Raw genomic sequence first — 9,651 nt, 5'->3', positions numbered from 1 at the left:
CTTCGATGCCGCAATGATGCCGCGATGTCTTCTTTATTAAATTAAACGAAACGTGTAAAAGTACATATTTTCCTGTTACGACTACGACGACCGTTACCGACAGGAACGAGCGAGTGTGTATATGTATGTACATAGTTAGCGAATGATACTCATTCGAAATATCGATCCTTTCGATTTCCCTGGATAAAGTCTCGCAATTACGTACGTATAAGGAAATCTGAAATATCGGTCGTTCGTTCGATATATCGCTAAATTTTCCTTTATCGAACAAACGTACGATTTTTATTCCTTCGTTTCGTTTAGAAATCGTACTCTCACGTTGTTCATACGTAAATAAGTATGTATGTATATCTTTATCGTACATACGTTATCATTCGTATCTACTTCCTAAAAAGGTGAATTACGCAAGACCTCTCGCGGCTAGTCGTCTACGAATCGAGTGCTTCACTTTTGACATTGAGCTTCAACTCTGAAACATCGCGGCGTTATACATAACTACAGCGTATGTATATCTCGTACCTTACTACGCGCAACTTTTCATTTATTCACATGCGATTCATGCAATTTTCACCTATGTGTGTATGTACCTACCCTTACTTAATTTTCTTTCTCTCAGACGTTTGTCCACAAGATAGCACCGAAAACCTTAGTGAATGTCGGTAGCGTTTCAACGCGATAACAAGCTATTCTCCTCATCTTGATACAGCTGATGTGTTGACATCTCCTCGATCGGTCTCTCAGAGACGTACATATATGCACGTGGTATAGATAACGTCGCTAAAGTTTTTAAAGTGTATAAATATGAAAGTTGCATATTTACGAAACGTGGAAATTTTTAAGAAATCCAATTACATCTGACGGCACGTGCAGAAGGCGAGGAGGCGGAGAGGGGAAAGAAGGTATGTACTACACGTATTATCGTAATCGTGATACGTTATAGTATTATTCGTGCTTCTCGTTAAGCCCGTCGAAAGTTTACATACTTACTTACTTACATATGTAAGTAAGTACATACGTAACTAATAAAACTCACGTCGAATGATCTCTCGTGACATTGAATAGGTATACATACGTATCTATAATATTTGTACGTATGGATGTTTGGATAAACGTTCAAGTTGAATGGTAGCGATTCGTAGAAAGAAATATTATGTATGTCGCGTGTGTGTGTGTGCGAACGGAAGGATCGGAATCGATGAGATAATGTCGCGATATCGGAGGGTAGTTAGACAAACGGAAGTACATACGCGTGCTCGTTATCGGAAAGAAAGTAAGGTGGAAGAAGGAAAAGATGAGAAATCAAACGTGTCCTGCAACATTCGTGCATCGGCATTTGCAAACATTGCCGTTTAACGTTAGCGGCGCGCGAGTACGAAGCACTTCCGTAACATATTCACAAATTGATAAATTACTCCACGTGTTTAAGTTCGACCATGAGGAGCAATAACTTAACATACGTTTTGATACTTGGTTCCCGTAACTAGCGAAGCGTGCTTTCAATAGCATCCCTTTCGCGTTGTCACCCAAGGCCAAGTGTTTCTTTCGTTCCCTTGCCCGTACTATCTATGTATTCACGTATCACTGTACATATTGCTCTATAGTATCTCGTATCTCGCGATAAACGAGGAGCTGATGGCTGGTGCTGTAGAGATTGTATCGTAATTATACTTACGCACACGCGCGATTCTATCGCGAGGGAGAGCGAAGGTAAGCAGAGATTTGACGAAACAGAAAGCCGCCCGCCCTTGTTAGCGCGCGCGCGCGCGCGCCCACAACGAATTGATTATTGTTCCGGTAAAATGATTCCTACTTTGCGATCGCGCCTGTTCACACACCGTCTAATCGTTATTTTCTTTTTTTTCATTTCACTGTTAAAGGTAAATATGCACCGGCATGACGAAGCTTCCAACGACGAATAGAGGAGGACGGAGTGTGAAGATCGCACGCGATTCGCAACGTACGAACAGGGGGAGGGAATCGGCTTTTCGTTCGTTGGGACGCGGGCAACGCGATGCGGGAACGGGCAAAGTAAAAATGGACTGTCGAAAATTGTGTATCGGTATTGTTACGATCGATGTAACGACGGAACCAGGATCCGCGGGAGCTTCACTTTCTTCCTTTCTTATCGAGAACTGGGTAAGCCACCGCGCTACCAGACCAATCTACAGAGGCTGAAAGAATAGCTTTGGAAAACGGCACGGTGAAGCAAACGCGCGATAGATGAAATCTAAAAGGCTCCGCCGAGAGCGAGGCGATAGTTGCCACTGACAGATCTAACTATTTCATTGACGGAGACGGGGGCTGATGTGTGCCTCTCAACCGCCGCAACTTGGCCGTTTCGTTTCTATATAGATACGTCGTTGAGCGTGTACGAATTGTTGAGCGACGTTCGTATAGCACATGCACGCACCACGCGTATGGCGTTGAACGCACACGCAGAGACCTGCCTCGCTTACGAACTTTTACGCCCTACTCGTAACTCGACTGTACACACGATATACCGTACGAAAGAAAGACACACTACTACAACAGATGGAGCCAAATCGAGCTTAACTGGAACCGTGTGTTGCGATGCGACCTACACCTATGCTCTCGTATTCGCTTCGTTCTTTGCTCCCTTTAGCGTTAGACCTATGTATGTATGTACTTACATGCATATATACGTAAGTACAATGCTTACGATGGAACTTTACTTTTACCCCGCTGCCTCCCCCGCATCAATCCACGCGCTCGCGCGTGCACGTACGCACGCACGCACGCACGCACGCACGCACGCACGATACCGTATTCTTCGTCAGTTCTTCTCTCGAAATCTTATGCGTTTTACTTTTTCAAAATCGCTCTACCTCTTTACCATGGACAATTCGCTTAGGATAGAAGGTGAAACCCTGGAAATTGATGTTGGACAATAATAACAGATACGACAATATTTCTCAATCGAATTTATTTCGTGTAATAATATACATTCTTCGGTAAAAAAAATATTTGAGCTTGTTTAATTAATAGTAGTACGATATGCCGAAACGCTTCATTTGAAACTCTTTGCCGCTACAATTGAAAGGAACGCGGCATCGAACGGTGAACCTTTGTAACATGTGTACGCATGTGTACGCATGTGTTTGCGTGCAGAGGAATGTTAAATGTGTATTTGTAGTATGTACATGAATGAAATAATCCATTGTTACATAGTCCTTTTTGAGTTTTAAGTTTTTCTATTTGAAAGAACTGAGAAAATATTTGACGATAGGAGATAACGAGAAAGAGAGGAAGAGAGGAAAATGATAATAGTGGAGAGTTAAGGAAACTCAACGAACTTGATTAACCATCCTGAAAAAAACGTCGGTGAGCATATTGTTATGCTTATGGTTCGTTTCTACACGCACGTTGAACATTTCACGTGGAATCCGAATCAGATATACGAATCAGTCACCGACGTCTGAATCTCCATCTCCGATGGCATAGAGTATATGAAACGCGATTCCTAATAATGCCGTTCCTATTAAGTCGCCTGCTGCCGTTAAGTATGGTATGGCGGAACTGTCTGGGTCTATTCCTCGTGACCACATCCATACGACCATCAGTTGTGTGATGTATAATAACAAAATAACCTAGACGACGATGGACTGGTTTTAATCGTTGAACGGATTTTACTGTGAATTATAAGATAGGCGCATCGAAAGATGAAATGTGGTTGAGTATGGTACTACCTGTAGTAAAGCAGCGGTCAAATAAACGATAAGAAATATAGGCGTGAAGGAAGTATGTCCAGCTTGGAGGTAACTGATGGTATAGCTAAATATCAAATGACCAGGAATCACCATCGTTAATAAAACTCTAGCAGTTCTTGCGTGTCCGCCTACAACTCGAATAATCTATATATTTTATGAAAGATAACTCTGCTGGATTCTGGTTTTGTATCCAGTACCTGAAACATACCTTTCGCACAGAAAACGTGGAATGGATTGAAACGATGAATGCTAGATGGCCGATCTTTGTGCAAAGATGTTGATATTCTACTAGCCTGTACAGCAGCCAAGTTGCCGCCTACGCCATTTATTACCAGCTGAAATACAGCTATACCTTTGTAACTGGATATCGTGTAATCTAATATCAAACCTCCGACGCTGAAATCAGTGGAAAGATGTATTATTTACGATAATTACGGATGCCGCTATAAAATTGGATATGCGTCTATTACGGCGATTTTCAAGTGATGGAAATACATACCTGCTAATTAACATGGCGCATATCACAGGTGCCCAGCCATAGTCCAATATTTCCTTGGTAAATGGATTTCTGGCTGCGATGTAACCCCAAAGAGGTGTGACGACGATATGAAATGCTATCAAGATGGGAGCTATCCATGGTGCGTATTCTGAAATAGCATTGCAAAGCTGAGATTAGTAGGATACCATCTGGAAAATGTAGGAAAAGTTAAATAGGACTGTTATACGCGTAATTACCTGTTGCTCTATAGAGGAGAGACGCTATGCCTGAAAGAAGCATCAATGTGGTTAAATCGCCGAGAGAAGCTGCAATTGGTGTGGCTATATTATCTGGATCGATGTTTATCTCTTTGGATAATAATACGACTGCGACCATTAGCAAGCTCAATAAAAAACTTGCTATGGACGCTGTGACTAAGGCACTGGCGCACAATAAAAGCGCATGGTGAATATTGAATTGTGCTTCAGGAATCCAAGCAAGTACAACAGCAGCTAGGGAAGCTAACAAGCCTACTACAGTTGCTTGGCATTGTATCAGCGCAAGATTTCCAAGTATCAAAGTCCATTGCTGTTTTTTGGTGTCCATGTGTCCAAGATTGGCATGAGTTGAAAATCTAGAGGCTAATGTCATTTCCAAGTTTCCTTTTAAGCCAAGCAACGCTGGCACCAATATATACACTTCAGATACCTCTTGATATACAGGCCAATGCTACGTACAGAGGGAAATGAACCAAGGTACGCGTTTAAACGTTTCGTCGGTATTTCGTGTTCTGTGTCTACCGGGTTTCAAAAAAATTCGGTACACGTACATACCTGTACAATGTCCAGTAATAAACTGGCAGCGACCATGCCGAAACCGGCTAACAAAAAAGGCACGAACATTTGTATAGACATAAACCAAACATTCTCATCTTCGAGCTGTTTCGATTGAGAGTTTCGAGCAACCGATTTTTTCGTGTTATCGGCAATACATTCGAGATGGCGGTGATCGATCGGCGACGATGATATAAGTCGTCGCGTGTGTTCTCCATCGCTCTCTGTTTCTTCGTCAGATTTCATTTCTATTTCCATACTAACATCAGAGATGTTGGAACGAAGCGATTCATCGCTGCCTAATCCCACCATTTCATTCACGTGAAGTTTATTCTCCGATTTTCTGTGTCGTACGTTTGACGATAAACGATTCGTATGCAGCCTCATTCCCATATTATCGTTAAATCATTCTTCATCTTCATCTTCATGTTCATATCAGCTTGTTCTTCAGCGTGTAGTTAGATTTTCGGTGTATACGTTGCCTGATGAAACGAACAGGTCATCTCTTTTCCAATTACAGCTTACAGCTTGCCCCTCGCCTCGAATAAACGATCTTTCGGTGCACAGAAAGACTGTTAAAAGAGATTCAGCAGCAGCATCTTATACGAAAATGCGTGTATTCTGTTTGAAAAAAAGTATTCATCGTGCTTCTTTCATTCTGGAAGTGTCTTTTCTCTATACTTTGACGCGCAGGAATGACAGATAGATTGGACGTGTATCGACAATCTTTTAACGATGAATTTTGATTTTTCGGGCATGATCCATTCGAGATGAAATGAAATGCTTTATTTTATCTGTTTCGTAATCGATCGTTTTATAATGTTTATAGAATTGAAGATTTGAAAGTTGAAATATAAACGTACGTATTGAATCGGTAAATATATGTAGTACGAATGAGAATTGCAATGAAATTGATAAATTCGTCGGATGATAGATTTGAAAGAGAATCAAACGAAATAAAATGCAAGAAATGGCGATAAAGAACGAGGGAAGATAAAGGTGGTTAAAATATAGAAGGTGTTATTGAAGTAAGAATATCGCAGGTTAGTATTAGTATTAGTAATATCGCAGTAGTATTTATCAAGCGAGAAGAATATTATTTCTTTCACGATCGACGTTTTTGATGTTACGTACGAAATTGAATGGAACAATTGACGAAACTATTCCAGATGTCAGTTAGGTTTTTATAAATAAATTGTCAGAATCATACGTGGTATCAACGTGGACAACATAACCTCGAAACTGCACAATCTACCTTGAACACATGGCGATACGGTTCCGTATTAGTTGGTCGTTCAACCACGTGGGGGCGCTCCGAGTCGACAGAAAAGTATTTTAAATGGTGACAAGGGTAAGTTAGAAATTATACATACATATATGTAAATAATATACATACATATGTATTTGTTACACTACATATGCGTAGTATCTGCATACTAGACAATAACGAAGCACGTTGGTATGTTTGAATTTTGAATTTCGGTGTATTTGAAGAAATTGTAATCGTGATAGGAATGTGGAAGAATAAAAGATTTATCTTGCCAATTATTTGAGAGATAAGAGGAATGTATAAAAGTATATGTATGTATAAGAGAAAAGTGATTAATTTTATTAGCATCGGTGAGGATCAGTTGATTTTACTTTGAACTTGTTTCGTTGGTGAAAAGAGAAAAGAAACGAAATTATTTATGTTACAGCGTTTCTCGTTTCTCCTCCCCCCTTGTCAAGAAATGCGAAAAGAATGATGACACGCATACACGTGTAAATATGCGTAGTTATAAGTATGTGCATATGTATACTATGATCGTATAGGATTTAGTGGGCGTTGCGTTTTTACGAAAATACGTAGAAGGAAAGAATAATAGGAAAAGTTTGGCGCAACGAGGCCAAGTAGTAGAGGCCAAAAGATAACTTTAGTAATAGCGATGGAAGAAATTGAAAGGAGGAATGACAGAGGAACGAACGACTTAACCAACTGATCTAGCGTCGAAGAGAGTCCAATCGATTTAGATCCAAGTTGACCTGGGAACAGAGGGCACATATCCGAGGAATAGTGCTCGAAATACCTTTATCTGGGCAGTGGGCATAGTGCCCGGTAAGCGAGTTCTGTTCTTTCGACAATACGCATGCATTGCGCGACTTTGACGGACGACGCATCGACGCAGCGCATCGTGTTTATTGCGCCTATGTGCCCCTGTTTGTTTCGACGAGGATCGAGTAATGCAATCGATTGTTGCGATAAATATCGTTTTATAAAATTGGATTAAAGTTTTTGTGCCCGAGAATCAGCGTAATATTCGAAGGTATGTTTCCCTTCTTAGTGGTATAAAATTTCAACGTATTCTTCCTCCTTCTCTGTCTCTCTATACATAGCTCTTTAGCTGTTTCGTTTTACCATATTTTCTAGTTGAGAATCGAGTACGTACAAATTATGTTTGATTTGTATGTAGAATTTCATTGGATCGTATCACGTGGTCGCGAGTTGGTTGCAAACGAAGTAAAAAACGCCGTGTCGATAACACGATGGAGGCGGGGAGGGAGTACGTGTAAACGAATGGAAAATGTGTGAGATGGTTGACCGATTTGTAATTTGAAAAGGGTGAGGACGCGAGCGAGGACGGGTGACCGGGAAATATGGGTCGTAGGAAAGGGAGTGGTTTGCGAGCAAGGACGGAGAAATGTGACGGATCGACCGCTCGTCGTGACATAGGAGACGGGAATGGGAGTAGGAGAAAAGAAGCGGATGAAAGTACGGCGGTGGGAGGTGAGAAGAAAGACACATCGATCGGCGTTCGTTCCCGGTTAACGTATCCTTTGGTTCGACCACCGGACGACGAGTCTGGATCGTGGTCGAACGAGAGCAGCAGCGAGGAGGAGAAGGAAGAGGAGAGGATCGAGTTAAACGTTAGACCGCGATTCGTATTCGTGTCGAGTCTTTGCGCGATTTGCCTGAAGAGATGTAAATTGTTTTGCGAACGTTGCCGCATGGTGTCTTATTGCTCGACGGCGCATCGAACGCAGGGATGGTCGAAGCATCGCGAGTTGTGCGAACCTCTGACGGAGATTCGTTTGTTGCTCTGTTCTATGCTCTCTACGGACGGTGACGGTGACGGGGACAAGAAAAAGAAATCGAGAGCGCTGGTGGGACAGCTGGACGCGGAACAGTACCGAGTTTATCGATTGCAGCTTCTGGCGATTCTCGAGTCGAAGATGAGGAGGCCGTTGGAACTTTGGGAGAAAGAGATTGTACTGTATCCTAGGGTTTGTCGTGTTTGTCGCCGGTTCGGCGAAAAGTTAATTTGTTGCGCGCGCTGCGGAATGGAATGGTTTTGCAAGGAACACAGGGACGAACACGAGAAGTGGTGCGACGAGTTTCGAGTGTTGGAAAGAATTTTACTGCTTCAGCGTAGGTACGGTTGTGTTAATCCGAAAATACCAAAGGTGCGTGGAGAGATGTCAGGATTGAGAGAGGTCGATTTCGACGAAACGATGTACCGAATTTACGGGGATTGCTCGTATTATCGCGAAATGGATTGTTACACGTACTCGGTCTTGTCTCACGTGTCTACGATTCCGCTGACAGCCCTGTATTCTATGGAAATTTGTTGCCCTGAGTGGCAGAGGAAAAGCGATTGGACGATACACGTGGTCGGTGCAGAATTTCAATTCGAGGGTATGAAGTTGGAGGTGTGGGAAAAGTTGTTTCTTCACTTTCTGCCCAATTTGAAGAGGATTCGTTTAACGTTGGTCGGGCCGGAATTACAGTTACCGAGTGGCGTGCCTCCGGAACTGTTGTCGAAAGTGAAAGTTTGCAGCAAGTGCAAATCTGCCGGTAAAGAGGTAATCGTTTCGTTTCGTCCCGAAACGCTTTACCACCATTTGTTTCCTGACGCGTCGCAAGAGAGCGCGATTCAACCTGTCGACCTGATTTGCGTTTTCAATCCTGGCCTTTACCGGAACACCGGGTTCGGAGGGAGGGACACGTGGCCCGAAACGATACGAGAGTTTTGCATACGATCAACTCCCGTTGTCGTTACGTCTTACACCGCGGACGAGATGGTTTGGGAAATAGCCCGAATAAATTCTATCGCAGACGTGGAGATAATTTTGCAACCCCGACGAAATCCGTTCGCGTCGATCAAGCCGGATCGAAACTTTGTCAGCGACGACGCTAGCCCCCTTATTTACAAGAATTACTACATTTCCATCGTTAAAGGCAAGTCGTCGAGTTAATGGTAATATGTAACGGTCAGGCAGGTAGGGAAGGGAGCAAAGTGTTGGATGAAAGTGTTACGCATGTTTATTCTTTCGCCTGATACGCGTACATATGATTGTGTATACTATACGGTAGTTGTAGATTCTAATAAAAGATGGAGAACGATCGGTAACGAATCGTATCGAGAAAAGGAAGAAAAAGTTGCCGATTCGAAATTACGTATCACAGATGAAATTGTACATGTATTATCAATCGAGTAACCTTGGCGTTAACGTGAAATGTTTCGCGGAACGTTTACGTTATCTACGAGCACGCATGCACGCAGACAGGCGAGCGTATACAAATATAAATACATACACGCATTATATAATAATATATGCATATACATGTATTAAG

At 42.3% G+C, this 9,651-nt stretch overlaps 2 protein-coding genes across 2 annotated transcripts; one reads left to right on the top strand and one right to left on the bottom strand.

Annotated features, from left to right (window-relative positions):
- Window positions 1-3,422: 3,422 nt before the first annotated feature.
- On the bottom strand, window positions 3,423-6,322 carry LOC108577775 (solute carrier family 41 member 1-like). The gene is made up of 7 exons (XM_017940978.1): window positions 6,174-6,322; window positions 5,040-5,660; window positions 4,464-4,935; window positions 4,228-4,375; window positions 3,937-4,124; window positions 3,708-3,856; window positions 3,423-3,608 (listed from the first exon to the last, which is right to left on the bottom strand). Exons 2-7 carry the CDS (start codon window positions 5,430-5,432, stop codon window positions 3,423-3,425), a joined length of 1,536 nt encoding a protein of 511 aa, XP_017796467.1. The 5' UTR covers window positions 5,433-5,660; window positions 6,174-6,322.
- Window positions 6,323-7,138: 816 nt separating this feature from the next.
- On the top strand, window positions 7,139-9,638 carry LOC108577794. The gene is made up of 2 exons (XM_017940999.1): window positions 7,139-7,342; window positions 7,638-9,638. The coding sequence occupies exon 2, from the start codon at window positions 7,674-7,676 to the stop codon at window positions 9,270-9,272; it is 1,599 nt and encodes a 532-aa protein (XP_017796488.1). The 5' UTR covers window positions 7,139-7,342; window positions 7,638-7,673; the 3' UTR covers window positions 9,273-9,638.
- Window positions 9,639-9,651: the final 13 nt, after the last annotated feature.

This window comes from Habropoda laboriosa, unplaced genomic scaffold (genome assembly GCF_001263275.1).
Source record: "Habropoda laboriosa isolate 0110345459 unplaced genomic scaffold, ASM126327v1 scaffold816, whole genome shotgun sequence".
NCBI classification, from domain to species: Eukaryota; Metazoa; Arthropoda; class Insecta; order Hymenoptera; family Apidae; genus Habropoda; species Habropoda laboriosa.
This window is presented reverse-complemented; position numbering and strand designations above follow the sequence as displayed.